Here is a 26148-nt window from a genome sequence, read left to right on the forward strand (position 1 = left end):
ATTGATGTTTCCACATTGTATGTGAAACAAGCTCCGTCTGAGGTGGTCAAGGATTCCTTCACCCAATTTGTAGTGCACCCAGATGCATACATGCATCCAGAAGACGGCCTTGAATCTCAGCTCCTGGTTTAAGACCTGAATCTAGCATCTGCCGGAACAATTCAATGGCCTCCACATAACTCCTACCTTGAATGAACCCTGACTGACTGGTGGCATTCCAAGTAATGCAGCTTCTACAAGAGATCTCTCCAAGCAACTGACAGAGTTTCTCAGTTCCCCACACTTAGCCATGAAAGAAGCCACCAAAATACCATCATACAGCCCAGCTTTTACGGAGAAAGAATGCAGCTTTCACCTTCCATTAGATTTCCCGTCTCTGCAAACACGGATGCAATAAAAGTTAAAAGTCTTAAGAAACATTTGAAGGAATAGAAGAAGGTAATCAAAGCATTCCAAGAAACAACATCCCTGCTGTCAATTTCACTGAGAGAAGTTTCAACTTCTTCAACACCACCTAGTTAGTTATACATCTCGAGATTGAGTTCTGCACAGAAACATCAACTAATAATCCGTTCTTTATCACAAAACCATGAGGTTGGGTCCGTTCAATCAAACCCTCGCATGGACAACACCCCTGAAACATAACAATCATCTTAAGTGATCAAAAAGCTCTATTTACTAATGGGAAATGTAAAGCTATCGACTTTAATACCTAATTCTCTCATTTTCTTTTATAACAACGAAGCTTCCTATAAAGACCAAAATCAACATGGGATTCTATAATCAAATTCCATGTTAGAGTATCGGGTTCTTGTAAAGTTTTTAACACTGATACGGCACTGTGAAGATCATTAAAATGTGTGTAAAGATGTGAACTTTGAAGCAAAGGAAATGGATTGATTGGCCACAGTTGAGATAACGGCAGAAGCATGGATCTTTTATAGAGTTTTGAGGTCTTTACATGAATTTAGAAGTAAAGAAGAAGAAGAGAAGCAAATGGTGGGTTTTTTTATAGGTGATGATGGGAGGGAAGTACAAAAGGGAGTTTAGAGGTAAGGGAAGACCAGGGAAAATGTAATAAGCCACGGAAATGTGAAGGAATTGTGGAGAGTGGAGAAAGATTCTTGATTGAGAAATCTCTCACTGCACCATTGACACACAACTATCTGTTTATACAAATAAGTTTGAATTTCCAAGAGACACCCGCCAAAAGCTCAAGTACAACGCAACAGTAAGCCACTAAGGTAACACTGCTTTTGTGAGAAAGAGTTTCCTGTCACAAATTTAGGGCCAAGCAAACCAACTGAACTAACAACACTAACCAATTTAATTGTCTGAAAAACATAGTGTCAACCAATTTCATTGGTCTAATCTACATAGATTTTGACGTAGTTGACAAAGGAATTTTACATGAAAACGCTCCCATTGGTGGAATCAAATGAAGGCTGGGAATGGAATGGAGTCAAATATGGTTCTTCCTAGGTGTTGGTCAGGGCCAGGGAAACTGAAATCATTAGGTAAGTCATGTTTAGGGAGTTTCCAACAGTCTGTTCAATTGGTGATCAAGTTTTTAACTAAAACCAACAAGGGGAAGTACCTCGGATTGTTTATTCATGTACTTGGGAAATATTATAAATTGGGATCAGGAGAACCATCGTTTTCATTGTATAAATCAATCTAGGTGAAAACAATGTGCAGAGCAACTGCATGGCTGCACTTGTGTTTGGAAGACAGAGAAGGATCCGATTGATGCAAGCTACTAAAGTAGCCTTGACAACCAACGCCAATGCAATGCTACTACCGCAATATTCAGTCAACATTCACATGTGAAGTGCAGTCAACATCCCGTAGGGTGATTTTCCCAGTATACAAGTCACTTTTGTGACCAGAACAAAGAGGGAGACACATCTGATTCAGACTTTCATGAATTGCACTCATCCTTGGAACCCACTTGTCTTCATCGGCTGGGTTCACATTTAAAATGTTCTGCAGCAACCGCAATCGATACATAACAGTATCAGTTTTGTCACAAAAATGACCGACACAGGAATGTGATGGCTCATCAGAAGCCAGTCTGATCAGTAACAAAGATAAAGCCCCGTCTACAGGTTTTGGATCTGAAAGATTTTTATCCCCCATCATCTTTACCTCCTTTTCTGTGGGAAAGTGAACCTCTTCACTTCCATTCATATCTGGGACTTTCAAATCTTTAGTGTAATGCCTAATGCATTCAATTTTTGTTGCTTCATGCTTTTCTGCCAACGTCAAAATACAGGAGAACCTCAGATGATAACTTACAACAGTTTTCACCATCTTCAAGTTGTGGCAGCAGCAAAAGAAATCAAGCCATCTTCTCCCTACCCCTGCATACCACTTGATAATATCAGCATCTTCCAGAGAAGTGAGAATGCTGATAGGCCGGGGACGACCCATTTTATTTGTAAACCCAGCCATCTTAACAGCCTTCCTTACAAGTTCAATAGGTGCAGAGACTTTCATGCACAGTTTTGTCAGATCATCCACGGTTCTCTCAGCATACTTCCTTTCCTCCTCTTCCTTGATTCTCCTTCCTTCTTCCTCCAATGCCTTTCTAGCCTTGACTGGTGACAGATGCTTGTGTACCTGCTCTTGGAACTTGTCATAAGAATCGACCAGCTCTTGTGGCAACTGGTCTCTGATGTGCCTCAGGGAGAGGAAATCACCAGCAGTGAGCATTCGATGCCATGTCCAACGCTCTTCAAGGGAGCCTAAAAAATCTTGAACCACTTCATCTGCCCAAGTTTGAAAGATTTCTCGAACTTCATTCTCAATTTGAAAATCAAATTTGAACCCATCACTCTGCTTCGACTTTTTAAAAACATGACTCAATAATTTCAAACCCAATTTCTTTCTATTCCTCTCCCGAGCATTTTTCAATTCCAAAGCCTTAACTTCCTTCTGTCTAATATATTTTTTTCTTGCTCTAATGGCTTTCTCCGACATTGGCGGATGCAAGACTGATGGTGGGACAGCCTGCAATTCCATCCCTAGGAAATCAATTTTCTCAGAAACCGCACTATGAATAGCTGTCTTTACTCTATCCACATTCAACTCCAATTCGCCTTCCAGAAATTTCAAAACCCATTTCTTCAGATTCATCGTCAACATCTTCGAACCTGATGTAATCACTAATATCTCATCCAAGTACCTAACAGCATGCATCTTTAGCGGCTTATAGGAAGAACTAGACCCTTCACCGATCTCATTCTGATCGAGTTTAGGATTCTCTTTACTCATTCTTAAACGCATCTCTTGAATTTCTCTATCAAATCCATTGAAATAAACATTAATCAATATTGAACACAATCCGCATTCTTGAGGCAACCCCTTCCCTAAATAACACCTACCTAATTCAATCCTCAACGCACCACAATCAAACAACCTCTTTATCACATCAATCAAAATCGCATCTTTAATTTTCTCCTCTATAAACAAGCACAACTTATCTACTTTTCTTGTATCAAACTTAACATCATTAAAACAAACACTAAACCACCAACTTGGATTATTCACTGAATTCTTTAGGTACCTTATAGCCGTATGCCGCCCCATATTAACACGTCCACCATAAGAAAACGTGACAAAACGATCATCATAAACAATTTCTAAAACAATCCTAATAGCTTCAATAAAAACCTTAAGTTTCAAATTTGGCAGAACCAAGGTCTCACCTTCGTCACTCATTTTGACACAATGAGCCTCAATATCAAACCGATTCTCAAAAATCTCACGACCCATTTCTTCAATTGAGAAACGCTTCGAAACGGATTGGAAAAGAGAGAGGTGCGGCTGAGTTGACTCGGCCAACTCGTTCGACTCGGTGCAGTTAAGTCCATCATTGCTGTGGGGGGTAATGAGGTTCTGAGAGGCAGTGAGGAGGACTGAAGGTAAACCAACGACGTTTTGGATAAGATTGGAGAACTTTCCATGGGAGTATTGGGAAAGGACTAGGGTTTTGAGCTGGGGTGTTGTTAGGGGTTTTGTAGGGTTTTGGATTGGTGGGGTCTTAGGATTCTGGCTGGTGTTGGGGTTTAAGGTTAGTGTAGAATAAAGGAGTTTAAGCGAAGAGGTTGTTGGAGATGAAAGTCTGAGATCAAATGTTGTTGTAACTTTCTTGAGGTTAACAATAAGCATTGAAACATGAAAACAGATGGAGATGACAGTCAGTGTGGCAATGGAGCTGAGACTTTTTGGTGTGCCTGCTTGGATTGCGAACTTAACTGGAACGGGAAGTGTATCGTGGTCAGTTTTAACATGGTTTTTTTTTTTTTTTGGTAAGAAAAAAAAATGTTTTTAAATTATTTCTCCAATAAATATTAAAAATAAATTTTAAAAAATAAAAAATATTATTTTGATATTTTTTCAAATTAAAAAATATTTTTGAACATCCTTTAAAATTATAACTTGGAGTCAAAATCACTAATTATTTAAATTAATTTGAGTTCAACCAAATTTACTTTCATTTAAATAACTTTATTTAAAAAAAAATTATATTAGATTTTAATCAGAATACAAGAGAATTTGTTGAGTTTATGAAGTTAAATCTAATTAATTTAAATTGATTTTTTAAAAGAAATTCATTCCACTAAATTCTAAGTTGATTTATCGAGTTTGATCATGTTTAATATTATCATTAGCACTGTTAAAAAATTAATATATTTTTTTAAAAGTTTTCTTTATACTTTATTTCTTAAATTGTATTTTGTATTGTAAATAATTTTTATTTTAGCTTTTGCATCCAAAATTATAATTTGTTTTTCATTTCCCCACACCAAGAATATGATGGGACGGGATATTGAACAAAACTGAGTCATCCTCGGATCAAGAAAAAAGTCTATTTAGTGTAGCTAGCAATATTGTTGTTAAATTCATTTTTATAGTTCAGGGGAATTTTTAATTAATTTCTGTATGTCAAATTAAGTTATCTCTTTACTCGGATTAAAAGAAATTAATGTGAATTTGATTTCTCAAAAACTCATTTAAACTGATAATTAAAGGAAGGGGTAAGCACTATTAACCCTAAATCAAAAGAAATTGATTTTGTTGAAGGAAAATGATTGTTGAAACTATATTTTTAATCCTGGTTTGAGCATAGACTTGGGACAGGTTTTGGGTTACTAATTAAATGGGCTGGTCCAGGTTAATTTTTTTTTATTTTATAAAAAAATAAAAAATAACATCATTTTTAAGAAGAAAAAAAGTCAATGGGTTTTGATTAGGGTTTACTCGATATGACTTGGTTACGGGTCAACTTGGATTTTTTATTGGATCATGACATGTTAATTCTCTTCCTATTTTTTTTTTAAATCTGATTTAGTGTAGGCTTCAAATTACCTTAGTCATGGGTTAACCACCAAGTCAAATCGAGTTTTAAAATAGTAGTTGAAACCATAGTTATCAAGCATGGCTCGGCGTGGCTGGTTGACCCACCACCACCCAAGTGATTTTGGGTCCTGGTTAGTATGTAAAAGATAAAACTCGGGCTGCAATTTGCCTAGTAAGATTATGTGACTTGTCAAGTTAATTCATAACTTGACGCAACCTGATAAACACTGCAAGAGACTTGTTAAATTTTTTCTATGAACATTTTCTTTATAAACAGATAAAAAAAAATGAAGGAATAGCAAGGTAACATTTCTCTACAAGTGAGAATTTAAAGAGCATTGGAGGAAATATTCCCGGGATAGAAAGGGCATTGGATTCATGTTAAAGGAGGGATAAAAAAAAATAGGTGTTGCCTCACTCCCATGAGTTTATCAAATATTTTTTTATTACTCGATACAGCTTTATGCATATAAGCCCATCATTTTTTCATTGTTAAGGATTAATTCATATTAAAATTCATCATATAAATATTAAAAGAAAATAATTTTTTCAATGCAAAATTAAAAATCTAATAGTATACATATTATATATTTACACGAAAAAAATTGTGTTTTTTTATTATGAATATAGAATATACATATTAAAACCCTATCTATTGGCCACATAAACCGTGAGTCGACCTGACAGCTATGGTTGAAACAGAGGTTCATCACCGGTGGGATGAGGCAAAGAGATTGAACTCCTTTGGGGGCCTCCTCAGGGAGCCGGCGGAAAGGCAAAGCCACTTCACTTCCGTCGTCCCTCGACCATGAGCAAGTAATCCCCCACTTCGAACCTAGATTCTAGCTAGACATCCATAAAAGAGACTCTGGGCTGAAAGCAATTGTCTCTAAACTTGTGGTAGACCTCTCTAATAATTAAGGCTATGTCCTGGGCCTGGCTCGTAATATATGGGAACTTTTTCTTGTTGTGGGAAAAGAAACAGTGATTTAACAATAAGTTTTCATAAAAATAAACATAGGGGTGTGATTTGATTTAATTCTCAAACATTAGGGGCCTAATTAGCCTTTCCTAATCACATGATTCAATATTAGAATCTAGTTTTTTTTTTTAATGCTAAAACTAGTTTGAGTTTTACAAATCTCAGGATTATTAAAAATTTATCTAATTATTAATTTTAAAATAAGTAAAATTAGTTAAGATATTCATAAGAGTATTTATATTAATAATAAAAAAATCTGATAAATGATAGTAAAACCGTCTTCCTCATGTCGGCACCCTCTATGGGCTGAATGCCTTGTCGCTAGTCTCACGGTGGACCTCTAGTTTTGATGTTAACGTTGCCCCGGACGAGGGCCATGATTAATAGACACTTCTCTTCTTGTGAAAATAAAGAGAGAAAAGGAAAGGGGCAAACAATAAGAGATTCGTGACCTTAGAGCCTATAGAGGTTTTGATATGTTTGGCAAAAGATTTTTCTTTTCTAATCGTTCAAACTTCAAATTTCATAGGAGTAATTTCTATAAATATAGTAGACAATTATTTTGATTAAAAAAAAATAAAAAATTAGTTTGAATGTATTAAAATTAATTCAAAAAATCCGTAAGATTAATAAAAATAAATAATGAATACATGGTTACTTCTCTCTGTGACTATTTTTTTTGTGTTGATTAAACAGTACAAATTCAGATTCATAATAGTTTAGATTTTGTTTGGGCATGATTTTTTAATTATGGTTTTTTACTTTAAATCATAATTCAAAAATTGATTTTATAAATAATTTATGATAAAAACGAGCTTAAATGACTTTAATTAAGAACAAGGTTAGTAAAAACAATTCAAAACAGCTTTTATGAAGAAAGGGTATAGTGTAAATCATAATTTATAAGTTATAAACAAACTTTTAATTGAAACCATAAATTATTTCCAACCAAACATGCTTAGATCTTTCTTTAAATAAAAAGAAAAAAAAACTTAAAAATCAGTTTACCATACCAACCATAAGTTTATATCGTTAGGTACACCAGATAGGGTTTTAACATGTGCTCACCAGCCCCACAGAGCTAATGGTTTGTGAGCTTTTGGTGTCCTGTCCCCCACGGCACAAGCTCTGTGTAATCAGAATCATTCGTTCATACTGCAGTTTTCTCGTTGACTTACAGCGTCTTTCCACAAGAACTGGAGCTCTTTCTTCCCCTGTGTGAGCTGCCTTCAGCTACATCAATGAAGTGGGAAGATGGCTATAACAGTGTTTTTTTTTTTTTTTAAATAGCCTTTCGTGCCAAAATACATGTCAATGATGTTTTTTCATTTTTTAAAAATTATTTTTGACATTAGCACATCAAAACGATCCAAAAAGTACAAACCGCCCTCAATTTTAGCAAAAAAAAAATCAAAATTTCCCAAAACACAGGTACAAACGCAACCCCAAACTTAAGTTGTTAGGTGAGGTCTCAATAAATGATTTATATTATTTTTTTAACACATCCCTTCAAGTGAAAGCCGTATTTAGGGCTTGAAATTTACACATGCTCGCATTACTTGTTTAATTTTTATCAAATAAATAGAATTGTGATATTCAAACTCGTAACTACTTGGTCATCAAGGCTATGATACCATGTCAAAGAACCATCTCAACCTAATAACTTAAACTGTTAAATAAGATCCCAATAAATAATTTATATTAGTCTAAAACACCTTATTCCATTTGCGTGAGTCATAATCATGCGGCCCCTTTCAATGATCTTCCATTAAAACGCAAGCTCGAGTCAAAATGGTTGGCACTCTAAATCAGATGCACGATGCTGACGAAAGTTATATTGGAGCTTGCTTCACGTATCTCAGGTTATTGGGTGCTGGTAGGGCCTTCCACTATGGAAGATATATAGACGTTGAAATTAACATTTTATCAGCTTCGAATATTGCATGATTGAATCCAGCTATTCTGCCATGGCTGCCTTTTTGACAGCAAGTGGTCCGATTTGGATTTATGAGATGGGAGTCAAGGCAAGGGAGGAATCCAATATTATAATCCTCCAACTTTGTGCTTGTTTCTAATACAGTCTCTGGTTCTTTTTCTCTTACAGTTGCGTTCTTCAAAGATTTTCCAGTTTGTTTTAAACCAGGATTTTTTTTCTTCAAAATTTAGAGGTTAGAAATGCCAACAACACTACTTGCATGTGTACAACATGTAATTAGTAGAGTTCAGGGGTGTATACAATTGTGATAATAATTGCTTTTTTAAGTATTTTTTAATTAAAAATACATCAAAAATAATAATTTTATCTTGTATAGAAACATTTAAAATAAAAAGTAATACAATTAAAAAAAAATCCATCAAAATCACAAGTCTAAGATAAATTTATAATTTTCCCGTATCAGATAAATAATCATAAAAAACTTTTTAAAACAAAGTGAAAAGTTAACTCATTATTGAATAAATATTGATATAGAAGCTTACCGTACCAAGATAACATCAAAATATACAACAAACCAAAATCAAAGTTTGAAACCAATTATTTGTCCTGAAGTATTTAAGATTGAAATGTAGACTGTTTTTTAAAATAATTTTTTGCTTGAAAATATATTAAAATATAATTTTTATATATATTTTTTATATTAATAAATCAAAATCATCATAAAATACTAAGCCAATCATATTTTTAAAATAAAAAACCCTTTAAAAAATCACCTAAAAGCGAGTGTCAGCTACCTCCAAAACCACAAAGTCCAGCCAATATTTTTATGATTCTTGAAAGAGGCAAAGGAAGTTTCCCGGAAGAAGGTTAAGGAGGACAAGATTTTAAGATCGGAGGAAACGTACGCTTATGATGTCTTTATCAAGACTATATTATTTAACTTATTAATTATAAAAAGAGGACAAATTAATCGACATTAAACGTCATTTTCCCAGCCATAGTAAACCCAAAAAAGTATATAGTGATGCATTTTAAGATGTTGCGTAGTTGAAAGTGCTGTGTTCTTTCGTGATCCCCACCAACATTATGACCGGACATTATTTTAGCCATTAATTTTGCCACCTCTCACTTCAGGCCACAACCGCCCATTTTCAGTGACCTGTAAATGATTCAACAACCCTAAAATTGGACTAAGATATAATTATCGTGGCATGGCATGATAATCGCTTGAGAATAACACCATTAGATAATCCAAAGAATATTTTTTAAACCAATTCGTGTGGCAAATGGTGTTATTCTCCAGCGAATATCATGGCATGTGGGTCGCTTGAGAATAACCCATAAGAGATCTTTTTAAAACAATTCTTCGTGTGTTATATGAATTTTTTCAAGTATATAGATATAATTTAATTAGTTAGGTTTTATATATTTATATAATTAAATTTTAAAATTATTGAAAACTTACATAATTATTAATTTAAAATTTATAGAATTAATCGAGATATATAAAAGCTGGATTGGATATCTATATTAATAAAAAAAAATTATAATCTTACAAGTCATAATTTTTTACAGGTTGAATTTAGCTTAAAAAAGGTTTCAGAAAATAGGACTGTTGTTGCATCTCACATGAGCAAAAAAAATTAAAAATAAATGCTCTTAGCTTACTATAAATCAAAGAGAAAAAGGTTGTACAATCATGCACACTCCATTTTTTTTATAAACTCTTGTTCCTTTTTTTTCCTAGAGTTTTTAGATATATCTATTGATTCCGATGCCATAGGATATCAAAGTTTGAGAAGTTAGTATTGATATATAATTAAAAGTCAAATTAATTGCACAACTATTATTCTTTAAAAAAAATGTCCAAAATAATTTTTATGTAATTCAAATTAGATATATATAACATATCCAATTAACAAATTGGGGATAGTATTAGTATTTATTTGATTAAAAATCTAATTAATTTCACAAGTATTATTTTTAAACAAAGTTTTTAATATCAAAATAATTCTTTTACAATAAAAAATTAGTCATATATAATGTATCCAATTTGAAATATTAGGTGTTCAAATTTTTCTTAATATAAATAGTATTGAATCATTTTTATAGTACAAATTGTTCATTGTAAACTATACTCAATTAATAAAATCGGGTGTTCATATTAACATATAATTGTTACTACCTATGCTAGAATTATTTTTGCGATTGAGATTCTTTGTTTTTATAATGGAAAGACTGCAACAGAAACTATAATTTTTAATATGGACTGATCCGAGTTTCCAAGATTGTCAGCAAGAATAATGCTGCTCACAATTACATGGTTATTACTAAACAATTATCAGATTTCTTTTTTTCTCTTGCCAGATGGGATCCTTTAGTAGTGTTTAGCGCATCTTCTACTTATGCTTTTAAGTACTTTTTTAAAAAAAAAAATTTAATATTAAATTGATATATTTTAGTTTTTTTAAATATTTTTAATATACTAATATAAAAAAAATATTAAAAACAATTAATTTAATATATTTTTTAACTATAAAATATTTTAAACAGTACTTTGCACTATAATTTCAAATACTTTTTCATAGAGTATAATTGTCATTTTACACTATATTAAAATAATAACTTTTTGGACGTTACTAACGACATTCTTTTGTCCATGTGATATGAAAGAACCCTAATTTTTACTTGGAATATTAAATTGAAGCAATGAATAATTCAGCTTAATTAGAATAATCATATAGCAACGGATAAAGAAGGGAATCCTGTGTTCATATAACTTCATTGTTTTTTTTAAAAAAAAAAAAATTAATCAGTAAAAACGGTGTCGCAAATATCCACAAAGTACTATTCTCGAGTAATTTTGGATGATCAACCCGTCTCCACTGTGAGTTAAAGCTTGGCGATAAGGGGGTTTGCATCAAGGCCTAAATTTTACTTCCAAAAATTATAATGAATAATTGAATGCGACCTGCTTTTGTCTTGATTGCATGAAATTCATTTTCATTTGTTTTTGTTCTTTGAAGACGGCAAGCTATGATATTCCAATAATTGTTTTTAAATTCTTGGCTCCATTTAAAAAGAAATACTTATTTAAATATATAGTTTTTTTTTTAAATATTGGTTTTAAAATTTAAACTCGTGAGATTGAAAAATAGAGTATGCATCATCCATAATTAAGGGATGATTTGTTTTTGTGGTTTGATATGTTTTTTAAAGTGATTTCCAACTATATTTTGCTTGATTGATGTTTTTTAATGATTTTGATATATTTATTTAAAATATATAAAAAAAAACTTCATTTCAATATATATATATATATATATATTTTTATATATATAAATACCTTACACTAAACTTGCAAACACAAATCAAATCACTCCTTGCAATTTGTGCCATGACTATGAGAATAATTTATTAATTTCTTTTCTAATTTTTCTTTAATATCTTCCATATTAAAAAAAAAAGACTCTATTTCATCCAGATAAAATATAATGAAATGTTATTCTTTAAAATCAATTAAAATAAGATTTTCATTTCTTACCTCAACACTTATAAATTTTAATTTAAAGTTTGAAGGAGTCCCAAAAATTTTAAATACATTATGAATAGAGTTTTCATGTTAGATAATTAGTTAAATCAACTAATTTTAATAATTTCATTCATTATTTCTTGTTAAGGTAATTTTTTAGCGTATACTTGCAAAAAGAATCATCATCAATAGGTGTCATTCACATGTTTATATTTTGTGGATTTTATCCCTAAAATTATATATATTGAGAATTATTACCTTTTACAAAGAATTTCTGCTTACGAGTCATTTATTCAATTGCTGGTGGCAGCTGGAGACCAGCTGATCTACAATGACTCGATGCTTGCTTGCCTTTGATCCATGCATCAGGACGCCAAGCTCCCTCCTTCCTGGATTTTTCTTGCACAGAAATTTCTTCTTCTTCTTCAATCTTCCACTTCAATAATATCCTAATTATTATTTTCTCATTCATTTAATTTAATCTTCAACAGAAACTTTTGCTTCGATTGTCGACCCCTTGTATGTGACCGAGAGTTCTGGAATTCAACTCTAGGTTACTTTGTTGAAAATTGTTATAATTTATTCCATCAAATTAATATCCTGTGGAATTCTACGAGTCTGAATCAGACCCGATGCAGCAATTGACATGAACGAATTGACTCTCCGTGACCTAGCAATCCCTTCCATCAGCTAGCTGTCAACACCCCATTGTTGGTGCTCGAAACCTTATCAAAAACAGTATGATTTTAATGGACAACCTGTCTGCCTGAGCCACTAGGCCCAGCCTTCAATGATACGCAATAATATTCATCCTCGTTCAGAGAGATTCATAACCAATGTTCAAACCCTAATTAACAATAAAAAAGCAATTTAGTGGAGAACCATTATCTAATAACTGCAGCGCTAATGGCAGTTCTGCTCCTGATGAACCTGCACACGAAGCCGTGTTCTGAGAGAGAAGATGGCGTTTATTTCCTGGCAATTCTACTCCTGATGAACCTGCAGATGGGGTTTCTTGCTAGCCTCCTGCACATTAGGGTCTAGGCCCTTAGTTACTGTTTTATTTTGAGACAACTCCTGATGAACCTGCACATCGGGCTTCTTCTGATTAACCTATTGTGCATGAGAGCTTAAAAGGGTGTTTTAGAAATCTACAAGGGATCGTTTATCAGAGTAGTTTTTATTTTAAAATATTATTTTTTTATTTTTTTAATATTATCATATTATAATAATTTTAAAATATTAAAAAGATATTTTTAAAATAAAAGACAAAACAAGTTTAGTTAAGATAACTTTAATACTTGAAATTGAAAATTGAGACACAAAGTTTCGATCCTGCTGGCTTCTTTTTAATAGCATGTTTAAAAGAGTGGTTGTAGTTATTTAAAGTATTTTTTGTGTTAAAATATATTAAAATATTTTTTTTTATTTTTTAAAATTTATTTTTAAAATTAACGCATCAAAACAATTTAAAATATATAAAAAAAAAATTAAATTTTTTAGAATACGGTACAAACCGCATTCCTAAACTGCATTTAAGTGACCGTTTAAAAGAACATTCGCACCGTGTTTTTTTTAAAAAAAAAATTATATATTTTGAATCGTAAAATTAATTTTTTATATATTTTTTAAATCATTTTGAATACACTAATTTTAAAAATAATTTTTTTAAAAATATCATTTTAGTATTAAAAATATTATAAAAAACAATCATAAATACAATAAAAAAAATACTTTTAAAAAGCAACACAATTTCACTTCAAAAAAGATAAGCCTACTAGCATTTCTTAGTGACCGTTTAAGCTTAGTGAGTGAAGTGAAAAAATAATTTTTAAAAATAAAAAAATTAAGAGTATAAAATATATTAATATTAAAAACAAATTTTAAAAAAACAAAAAATATATATAATTTTAATACATGGTGATTATCCTAAAAGAGGAGAGACATAACAATAATAAGGGTTGGACATGTGAAAAAATAACATGTTTTATAATATTTTTTATTTTAAAAATATATAAAAATTTAATATAAGGTGATTTATAGCAAGATAAGTAATTGTATAGCAATATCATCAAGCGAAGAATTTTAGCATTACATTTTCGCACATAATTACGAGAAAACAATTGTGATTTTTTTTTTCTCGTATTACGGTTGAGGGAAGTACAATTTTCTCAACAAGATCATCCATCACAACCGTCTCATTGACTGATCTTTTTCTTTGATCTCTTCTAGATCCCATTTCCCTAACTAACCCCACAAAACCTAGTAAACAATTCAATCCCCATGAGGAAGAAAAACAAAATACAGAAGATGAAAATCAAGCGACATTTTTTTAAGAGCAACCATCATCACATGATTTATAGTTTATGATATAATTATCACACATGATCATGATCATCTCCGCAGCTCCATCATACGACAAAAGTCCTCAAAGCACACAAACCCATCTCCATTCTTATCAACCACTGCTATCATACGCCTGCAATCCTCTAACGTGCACTTGTCGTCGCCAAATGCCTTGTAAACGTTTAATAATTCGTCTGCCGTTATCTTCCCGTCACGATCCGAGTCAAAAAACACGAAGGCATCTCTCAGCTCATCGTCCCCAGCCGGCTCGCAAGCCGTGCCGAGACGACTCGCAAGCGCCTCGACACTAATATGATCAACCTCGCCTAAAATAACGGCCATCTCCTCGCCGCTCGGCGGCTCGGCTCCAAGCCGGGTAAGAAGAGCCTCCAGCTCATTTCTTGAGACTAGGCCGTCGTTATCCCTGTCAATTAGCTTAAAGGCCTGGGTCAACTCGAAATAAAGATCGGCTGAGATATCGGTCCAGTCACCCGATACTTGTGGCAAAATGCTGGTAGGAGTCCGAAAACCGGTCTTGGCTGCAGCGGAGGAGGACGCGGAGGAGGAGGAGGAGGCGGTACCTGAGCCAAACGATGATGGATCTGATCTGGATACCATGGATCGGTCTTTTTTGGTGCCGAACAAGCTTTTCGGGCTGAGTTTTTTGATGAATTTCATAGCGAAATTTAGAGAATTGATAGAGACACGGATGGAGAAGATTAGTGTAGAGAAGACAGAGAAGAGAGAAATAATGAAGGGAGGTTGTTGAGAGGCAAGAGAGCCGAAGGTGAGTGTTTAAATGGAGTGTGGTGAGTCTGGTGACAGCCATTTGAGGCAGCTTCCACGAAGCTTCCCTGGGAATTGCACACTATTTATATGTCTCTCTCTCTCTTTTCGGTGTGCGTAGTGGCTGTAAATTTATTTATATACTATATTATATTATATTATATTATATGTATGTATTTATAATATAATGGTTTTTTTAATTTATATAGCTGTGGGTCAGCTTGTGTATATCATGAACTAATCCCGGTCCACTAAATATCTTGTAAAATCCCATTAAGCATATAAGACACCGCAAGGATAACAGATATTTATAATAAAATTTGAACCCTGAATACAGAGAAAAAAAACAACCTCCTTTCACCGCTAAGGACCAATAACTCAAGTTTTTATACGTGGATGCTCGTGGTGTTATTATTTTAGTCAGATGAATTTTTCTTTGGTATGACAGATGGAAGTTGATCAGTTTGTGAATTTATTTTTATATACTGTGTGAATTGTTTTATATAATTTATTATTTTTATTTTTATGGTTTTGTAATTATACTAACTGGTGTTTTTTTCTAATAAAATAAGTTTTTTTTAAAATGCAATGCTTTTTAAATTTTCTTCTTTGTCAAGATAATTCTAAATATCATAAATCCACTTTCATTTTAAAAATTTAGGATAATAGAAAATAATGACCTAACAACATTAACTAACAAGAACTCATTTCTTTCTTTGATGTTTTCCAGAAATATTAATTTTATCCAAGAAAATTTCAACTTTCCAACAAAAATTCTCATCCATAATTGGACATTATAGGGCTCTTCATCCAATTTATGAGAGTTTTTAAAAAATAATTCTCAATCTATGTTCTAATGTAGTTTTTATTAGCGACAGCATCAAAAAAAAAAAAAAAAAAAAACAGACGTAATTACTAACTCACTAAAATTTTATGTTGAAATTTAAATTTATCAGGACTGGTCATTTTAGCTGATAATTGTCATAATTATTAACTGACGTGATAAGTTATTAAATCTTAATTTAAATGTAATTAATTATTTCTATAGATAATTATCATCATAAGTTAAGGAACCCTGTTAAAATTTAAATGGATTGTTATTGAGAATAAGAAAGAATTTAGTAAATCATTTATTTTGATTTATGTGGGATAAATATTATTTAAGACTTTAGATTAAACTAAAAAAATAAAAAAAAAACAAATATATCTCAACAAGTCACGCTGTTTTCAATAATATAACCTGTTGAGTTGTGCTATGGAAACCGCGTAATTAGAATAAAAAGAAATTCTTGGAGATATGATTTGCTGGAGCAGCTGGGACCCGCCTCCGCATGTCTGGCAATCACAGGAGAGAGAACCGAAAAGAAGATGTCTTTTTCTTTTTTCTTGAAAGTTGATTTTCTTTAAGAGTTTTGCACTGCTCCCCCCTGTTTTCTTGTTGCCGTGTGCTAAAGATTCTTTCTATCAAAGGTTAGCTTCAAAGCTCTGGGCTTGTTGGCACTACCCACGTGTCATGGTTTTTAGTGATTTATAAATAGTTACCAGCGCCGTGCTCGAGGCCGTAACAGCACTTTAAAAAGAGTAAAAAAAATATAAGAATTCGGTAAATGAAAGAGATAGCATGTATGGTAACAGCAATGATCTGTAAAGTAAAACAAAAAAAAACAAAATACCATCAAGCATATGATGCTGACACTTATATAATTAACTTAATTTAATTAAAAAATAAAATTCATTTAAAAAAAACTACATTCAACCAAGGTTAAAAATAAAGAACCAAGTTAAACCTTGTAACTTTCAAACAAACAAAAAAGTTCCATGAAAAGTGAATAATAAATTCACAAAATGTACAGAAACACAAAGAGCTTAAAAAAAATGAAAAAAAAAAAAAAACAACCCAGGTAAATCAAGGCAAACTTAGTAAATTTCAGTTAATCCCTCAAACTTATAATCCATTAAATTGTATACTAGGACTAATCTGGATTAAATTCTCAAGCGCACAAACCATAAATTCTCGATCCGGGCTAAACCTAAAAGCTCAAAACTTGCAGATTTAAAATATTGAAGGATGAAATCAATTAATTTAATTTAAAGACAAAACTCCTTTCAAGAAAAAAAAGAAAAAAAAACAAATCTAACAAAGACAATAAAAAAACCTAAGGCAAGCCCTTTTATTTTTAAAATAATTGAAAGATCTCATATAAAACAATTAATATATATATTGTAGGACAAAACAAAAAAAAAAACAAACAAAGAAGTCCAAGTAAACTTTATAAACCTGGATTAATACCTTAAACCCGCAAGCCATAAAATTTTATACACGAGTTCACCTAGGAAGCTACACACCCGACCAATTAAATATTGTAGGATGAAACAATAAAAAAAAATCAATCTAAAAAAATACCATGGTAAAAAATTAGAAATGATAAAAGAAATATTATATTTGATAGGAAAAAAAAATTCATGAAAGATTAAATTGTGAAAGAAAAAAAAAAAAAAAATCACCTTAAATAAAAAAAAATAGTAATTAAAAGAATGAAACCAAGATTTGAAAGATAAAAAAAAACTACAAGGGTTAAAATTAAAAAAAAATCTTTAATTTCATTAATTATTCTATATATATATATATCAAGAGAGTAGGGACTAAATCTTAAGGACTATAATTTGAGAGTCTGATTTGATTATTTGAAAGGCTAATATAAAAATCAAGTAGGAGAAAAGAAAAAGGTAAAAAACATTAACATGTGCCAAATTGATCACAACTATGCAACACGCATCATTGTTTTGTAGAGGGGACGCAGAGGTGCTTTACTCGATGCTTTGGAAGCTAGGTTTTGGCCACTAGACGACACCGCACCCACTATTTAAAGGTGGCGGTCACTATTCATCCATCTTTGTTTTTATTTTATTCTTTTATTTATCAAATTATCTCATTACCTCCGATGACACTCAATAATTACTAAATAACCAAATGTAAAAGAAAAAATAACCTTCAAGTCAAAAGCATTTTTTTTTAATTTTTAATGGCAATGAAATAATTTACTTGTTTAAAAATTAAGTCAAGGACCAAAATGACCATTGACACAAGTTTTTTCTTTCTTTCAAAGGCAATTAAGTAACCACAATGCTCCGTACAAATGTAAAAATACTATCTAACCTGTTCTTTCTCGTAATAATTAATGTATCCCGTGAAAAAACTTTCTTATTTTAAGACCTATCTTAATGTAATTAAGCTTAAAGGGCATATCAATAGTTTTAGAGTGAAATAATGAACTCTTTTAGCTTAATATATAATAAATTCATGATTCAACAGAGACTTAAGGTTTAGCATTGTGATAGTTTATGCTTTTTAAATTGATTTTTTGTATGAAAAATATTAAAGTAATAATTTTTAAAAAAGTTTATGATTTTTATAGGTTGATATAAAAAAATATATTTTAATATATTTTTAATTAAAAAATATTTTTTAAAAAATATAATACATTACAATACCAAACACACACTTATAATAACCTAGCTATAGCTTAAGAAATTCTTTCATTAACAAATCCCCCAACTTTGTTACTGTTTTGAAAAAGAAAATTCTAAGTTATTGGATCATTGTATCGACTTGCTGGTGAACAAATCAACTATTTTTATTAAAATAATAATAATTTTTTTTTTAGCATTGCCCAACATAGTTTAATCAATATTTCGTTAGATTAGCTAATTTTTTTAAAAAAAATCAATTTGATCAACTAAGTTTTACTAATCAACATCTGATTTAGTTTAACTTAAATCAAAGTACGATTAAGAGATTAACCAAGTCAATTTTTAGTTCAAGTTTACTAATCATGTTTTTTTTTTTTTTGGGGGATTATTTGTTTGACTAAATCTGTATTTTTTGCTATCTTGTTTCAACATTACATACAAGCAATTGAACCTTTAAAATTCATTGTGATCACGGTTGAATTGTCTGTGAGGCGAATTTTCTGGGTTATTTTTCGAGGAAGATGCTAAGCATTTGTTGCCATGCATGACTTTTTCTGGGATCCTAAGATTTCAAAAGCATACCAACGGTTCAAAGAAGTTTAGTTTATTAATCATTTAAGAGGTGGTCCAGTGATTAGAGTTTGAAACTAAAAATTTTATTTTTTTTATAATTTCAGGTTTGAGTCATATGATCGCCACTAAAGACTTACCTGGTTGTTAACTTCAAGGTTCATAAAATTAGTTGAGGTGTGCGCAAACTGATCCAAACACTCATTTTAATAAATAAATAAATAAAATTTAGTTTATTTAAGAAATAAATCAATAGAAAGCGAAGATGTGATTTTGAATATGCCATTTCATATTCTCAGAGAAGGTAATAAAATAATTGCAAAAAAGACGGAGAGAGAAAGGAAGGAAGAGGCTTCCATGGAGATTCGTCTCATGAATTTGTTGGACAAACTTACAATTCTGACTTCAAAAAATCAACTTTTAGACCTCCATTGGCAATTGCTGGAGGCTTTCCAAGTTACCACCACCAAGTCTTTCATTTAAAAAAAAAAAATCATTTATCATTTTTAACATCCTTTTCTTTTGACTTTTTGCGTAGACTTGTATTATTGACAAGCAACACAAGTGAAGTACACCTAGCTTTCTCATTTGGTTTCCCATGAACCCTATAAAGAAAGAAGCCATTCCCTCAATTACCCCAATTGTTGATATCTAAATTCAATTGTCGAGCTTTCAATCCACTTTTACAATTTGGCCCCCTGTCCCAGTCCCGAACCAAAAAAAAAAAGAACACAATGATATATATATATATATATATATACATATATATATATATATTGGTATTTTTGTGGGTTGGATGATGATAAAATATCAGCTCCGGAGTGTATTGTTGTCTCCGTATATATGATTTTTTTTAATGTTTATAAATTCATTTTATCAATATATTTATGATATATTAAAAATATTATCATTGAAACTCTGATGTGTTTGTAATATATTTTTCTCTTTCTTTTATCTTTTGTCTCTTCATTTGATGTTATTTTTTTATATATATAGCTGTTATATTTTTTATTCATTTCATAGTCATTGACTCTTTATAAAACATGTATATTGCCTTTTGAGAGCATGAATTAATTTGCTAGAGGAGAATTGAAATTTAAATTGCCCGTACGCTTCATGAAAAAGCACTAGAAGGTGCATGGACAAATAAAATCAAGAGGAAAGATGGAATTCAATCTCTTCATTGATATGCTAGCTCCTAAAAAAAATATAGATTATTCTAATTATCAAAGAACACATTACTTGGATTATATTGATGATATAGTTTTATCATATACAAATCAAAATTAAAACAATATTCACATTATACTAACGAATAAAACTATACACTATACACGATGTTGATTAATTAACTAAACATTTTATTGGAAAAATGAAAGAAATTAAGCTAGAAGGAACGAGGAGAGTGACCCCATAGTTTGACTTAAAAAACATATCAACCCATCACTTTCACAACTTGCTATATTTATTATAAATTTATAATGGTAGGAGGAAATCTAAAGATGGTTGGCATTTATTCTATTTTATGCATAGGTAGGAAGGAAAACTGAGGAGAGGGTGAGAAAGCAGACAAAGGCTAGCTCCACAATTACGGCAAAATTAAAGTCATAAAAATACTAAAAAAAACATATAATACTTACTAGGTGTTAGGTTCGAATCTCCGTCCATTTTTTTTCATTAATTAATTAACTAGTTGACAGCATGATAAGTATATATTTTGTAATTTTTTACCATGACAATATTTATTTGATATCTATACATTGAAAACTTTAATATATATTATTTTATTGATGAGATAGTATATGTTATATGAATTCTAGAAGATGATACGGTAAACGAGGCACGATGATGAGGAAAAAAACAGTTTCGAAGAAAATCCCTTATTTTTAAATTTTTTTTTGATAAAATGTAAAAAGTTATATAAAAAAAAAAACCTTACTTCTAATAGTTTTCCGTTAATCTTTTAATAATTGTTTATGTTTTGTTTTGAAAAAAATTAAAACATCTTTTTAATTTATCTATATTAACTTAGATTATCAACTCAGTCCTTGCCCATCCTGAATTAGTTCATATATCCGACTGAGCAATATAAAATTGTTTATTTTTATATTTTAAAATTAATTTTTTTAGTTTAAATTAATATTTTTTTTTATGTTTTTTAATATATTTAAAAAAACACTTGAAAAACAATCATTACTTTATTTTCCAACACCGGTTAGTAAATTTAAAAAATATAATACAATAGTGTCCTGTAGGATGCACAACGGTGCATTCACACATGGACAGCTCCGCAACAATCATAAGAAAACAAAAGAAATAAATACAATAAAAAGTCGCTTTCCTTTTATTTTGTTTTTTTATTTGTTACTTTGGGGCATGACAGCCCACAATATGGCTAATTCGGTCCTTGTGAACTCAGTGGGTGGCACTCACGATGGGATGTCAATTGAGTATAAGAAGAAGCATCCAACGAGAGGAAAATAGAAAATGGTGTTTTCTGTTTTGACTTGTTCATATCCACTCCTTTTGTTCTTGTCTTTGATGATGAATGTGAACTAGTCATATGCCTCATTATTCGTGCTCTATACTTTCTCTTGTTTAATTTGCTTTCTACCCCTTGTTTTTTTGTTTTTTAATTCTTCTTAACGTGTTCTTTTCGTTATATATCATGCGTGCAACAATTTTATCTGAACCCGAATTCGATAGATGTTGATTAAGATCAATTTATTTTGATAAATTTTTTGGATAATTGCTTTACATGATAAGTAATGGATATTTAATAAATATTGTGAAATCTAATCTCAACTTGATCTACGATATGTATATTTGTATCATATAGATATATATATGCAGAATATTTATATTTTTTTAATACAATGTAATATATACTTATTCTAATATTGACACGATACACACCTACATATTGTGTAATATTTATAATTTCATCATCTAATATATTTATCATGTTCAATAATGAAATAGTATTTAAATAATAGATGAACGGGATATGAAATTTAAAGTTTTTATTTATTGGGTTATCCGTAGGGTATATATGAATATGCCCAAACATGATTCATAGATATTCATTGACATGCATAGATCTATGCATTTTTTCAATAAACACTTTATCACAATTATCACAATAAAGGTCCTTCCAAATCATTTTGTCTTCAAGAATATCATTTCACTATTGACTCTGTAATACACCTCACGAAACCCTACTTTAATATGACTTCGGAATAAAAGGCAAAAAAGTATAGAATTTATTTTTAAAAATATTTAAAAAACCTAATTTCAAAAAAAAAAAGAGAAAAATAATTAAGTTCTGGTTTCTTTTTAATTCTTGTTCAAGGCTTTGGAAGTAGCATATTTCAAGGTATATTTTCAAAACAAACAGCTAAAAATAATTGGATGAAAAATCTCAGTTACATAAACTAAAATTATAGTTAACATTAACCCTACTTTAATCAATAAAACATGAAAATCAAATATTGTTGTCAGTTATTTTTAGAAATATTTTTTTTATTTTATTTTTAGCATGTCAAAACAATCTAAAATTATATATATAACATTCAAATGATTTCAAAAATATTTTTAAAGTACAAAAAACAAACACACTTGATCCAAATTTTTTTACCTGCCTCAATTAAAGAGTTACTGGGCGTGCATAAAGATTCAAAGGAAAAATGATGTTTCCTCCTTCAATGATTTTCACCATAACCTGTGATCAGTTGACATGGTGATTGATCATGTCCGTCTATATTCATTCCATCACACTGACCCTTCCAAGAGGGATTCTCGTTTTGGGCTCACGGTAGTTTTCATGGGAGATAAATATTAAATCATTCAATATGATAATTTAAATTTCTGAAATGATTTTTTTTAATATTATTCAGAGCTTAACCGATTAAATAGTTATGAATTCAGTTTTTTTATTTAATTAAATTATAAAAATAATTTTACTTTATAAATTATATTAAAAAAATAATATAAAATTATTATTTGTGTCAGTATTAATACTAACTCTCGTACATGTCATGTTTTGTATATAGTGTTTTGATTCATATTTTATTGTGCGTTATAATTTATTTTTTAAAAAATAAATTGGGTATGCAAGCTATATATATATATAAATTAAAAATGTCATGCAAGCATCTAATCAAATAAATTAATAATTAATTAATGTAAATAAAAAAAATCATTAACAATAACTAAAAGAAAAACTGAAAAAAATAAATTAAGATATTTAATATTATAAAATGAGATATTTATCTATTTATGTCTACTAAATTTATTTATTAAAATCAATATAAGATAATAGAAACTGAAACACATATAAAAATAATTGAATAAAATAAAATAAAAATATTATGCAATGCCGAATATATTAGAAATATTATTTCAAAATAAATATTAATTTATAAAATAAAGCTCATATGTATAAAAAAAAAAAATTTCTTCAAGAATTAAATACAAACAAAATATTTTTTTTTTAAAAAAACCTTTATTAAAAAAAAGGCCTGCAAAACTTGTGGCCTATGTTTTAAGATCATGATAAACCGATAGAAAAAAGATTGAAAATAACTACAAAATCAATTTTTTAAAAAAAAACATAATGTAGAATGATAAAATCATAAAAGAAAAAAAGAAAAAAAAAAATATTGAACTGCATTAACTTTTCAAACTTGTGACTCGGGTCATTAAATCAAAAAACACCACAAATGAAAAAAACCAAAAAACTCAATCCCTAACAAATCAAACGTTAAAGGATGAGACTGAGAAAAAAAAAAATCAATCTCACAAAAAAATATAATTAAAAGAATGAGGGTAAAAATCAAAATAAAAAATAAATTAAAGGACATAAAGAAAATTTAAAAAGGGTTAAATTAAAAAAAAAATATTTAACAAAAGAAAAAAGAAATCAAAAGAATGAGAGCTAAATTGAAAAAAAATAAAACAATAAAACAAAAAAAAGCCAAGGAAAAAATTTCAGAAAATAAAAAAAATAAAAACCGAAATTGAAAACATAATATACGACAAAAATATAATTTAAGGACTAAACTGAAAACATAAACAATTTTTATAAAAGGGTCAAGCAAGAAAATAAGAAATAAAAAACATAAGAATTGAAATTGAAAAATAAAAAAATAAAAGATAAAGTGTGTGCATTTCTTTGGAAGAGAGAGAAAATAAGGGAAGAAAAAAAAAAGAAATGACTGCCAGCAAAAAAAACCACTAATCATTTGTTGTCCATACTAGCAGGAAGAGAACACAATGATGTTTTTAAAGATACAACAAAATGACAGGTTTATCTATTGGATGACGTTGCATACGCCAATAATTTTTTCAAATAAAAAATTATTTTCCAACTTAAAAAAAAAACCCTAAAAAAATGCATTTTTTTTGTCTTTTCTAATGGTAAAAATGTATTTTTACCATATTCTAAGAAGCCAAAAAACCAAAAAATCCATCAGTCAATTTTTATTCTGACTCAGGGTAAATAAGTAGTTTTATTGTTTTAAAATTTTTGAAAGGACAGAATAACCATTAATTAACAATTCTAGATTTTGTTGATATTGAGGTAAACACATTTGTGCAAAGAATTTTAAAAAAATTAACATGCTCTCAAACAATATTTTAATGACCAATAGGCCATTAAAAAAGATCAAATTACCCTTTGGCGCCCACCAAGGCTCCCATTTAATTACATCCAATGGCAAATAAAGTAATTTTACCATAACATGAAAAACTCACTTCCTGTATATTTCATGTTGATAGGTTGATGTGAAATAATAAATAAAAAGGAATTAAACAAAAAAGAAAAAAAGCTTTTAGAGAAAGAAACTAAGAAATAAAAGCAAAGAAAAAGAAGAAAAAAGATAGAAAAGAGAAGAATAGAGAATGAGAAAATATGCAACTTTATAATTTTTATTTAATTCATCAAAAACTCATTTACGTTTAGAAAATATGATATAAATACTAAAATCCTAACTAGAATAACTAATTGGACTTATAGCACACTAAATACAATACTCAATAATAATTAAATCAAACCCGAGAAATAAAATCTAATTAACAAACCTTAACTAAAATTTCAAATAAATTAAACCAAAACATAAATTAAAACCTAATCTCAATGACTTAGATTATTTTCTATCATTTATGATCATAAAATTCAAATAAATTAAACCAAAATATAAATTAAAACCTAATCTCAATAATTTAGAATATTCTCTATCATCTATGATTATATAAATATATAAATAATGTCTTGGTTCCGATAGATTCAGCGCCATGAGCACTTGAAGACACGCATTCGATTCAAGAAAAGCTATCCCACTTGAATAATAAGCAAGACCATGAGCAACATGATTCAAACATTCTCAGCAACTTTTCAATGCCATTTCATCTCATCAACACGAGTTTTAAATGAATAAACGATGTGAGACAATCTGATAGAATTTGCTGCTATCGTCATGTTCTTCACTGTTGTGATTTCGGCAACAATGGCGATGAAGTCGTGTAAACACGTGTAAAATGAAATTCACGTGCGAGAGAAAAAGAAGAAGGAATTGTATAAAGGAGATGAGAATGGCCGCATAGCCATCTTGCCCTGTCAATTTGTCAGACTCTCCTTTAGTCGTTCTTGGTTTCGTGTGGTTTTTTTTTTTAATATGGCCGCCTTGACTAGTTTGAAAGAAATAATACTTAGCACAAAGCAAATGCTCCAACAACGACGCACTCCAAACAAAATTTAGCCCATCAAAATTAACAGACCTTAATTTTCACGAGTTTTTTTTTGGAATTTATTACATTATTTTAAAAATACATGTATAATCATAAAATATTATAAAAAATAACATAATTTAATGAGTAGCAGATGATACATACTACTCTCTTAAATTACTAAATGACTTGACATAAATTACAATAAAAACAAATAAAGAAGAGAAAAAAGAATGAAAGAAAGAGGCTTAGAGGCACTTATCTCGTAGTTTCTATGCGCACTCAAGATCTCTAGCTTAGACCATTTAATAATTTAAAAGTTTATAGTGACACATGTAATTCACGGGTTGCCAATTTTATTAGCTAAATTTTGCTATTTTTTTGGACTGAGTTTTTTTTTCTATGTTAATGTTAAAAAAACAAAAAAACTTAATT

General features: G+C 29.9%; 2 protein-coding genes across 2 annotated transcripts; both read right to left on the bottom strand.

Moving 5' to 3' along the window:
- LOC118053040 (nuclear intron maturase 3, mitochondrial) lies at window positions 1–4251 on the bottom strand. The gene has a single exon (XM_035064171.2). It carries the CDS (start codon window positions 4171–4173, stop codon window positions 1810–1812), a length of 2364 nt encoding a protein of 787 aa, XP_034920062.1. The 5' UTR covers window positions 4174–4251; the 3' UTR covers window positions 1–1809.
- A 9599-nt stretch (window positions 4252–13850) lies between these two features.
- LOC118053053 (probable calcium-binding protein CML35) lies at window positions 13851–15022 on the bottom strand. Its single transcript, XM_035064191.2, has one exon. The coding sequence runs from the start codon at window positions 14836–14838 to the stop codon at window positions 14209–14211; it is 630 nt and encodes a 209-aa protein (XP_034920082.1). The 5' UTR covers window positions 14839–15022; the 3' UTR covers window positions 13851–14208.
- Window positions 15023–26148: the final 11126 nt, after the last annotated feature.

This window comes from Populus alba, chromosome 6 (genome assembly GCF_005239225.2).
Source record: "Populus alba chromosome 6, ASM523922v2, whole genome shotgun sequence".
NCBI lineage: Eukaryota > Viridiplantae > Streptophyta > Magnoliopsida > Malpighiales > Salicaceae > Populus > Populus alba.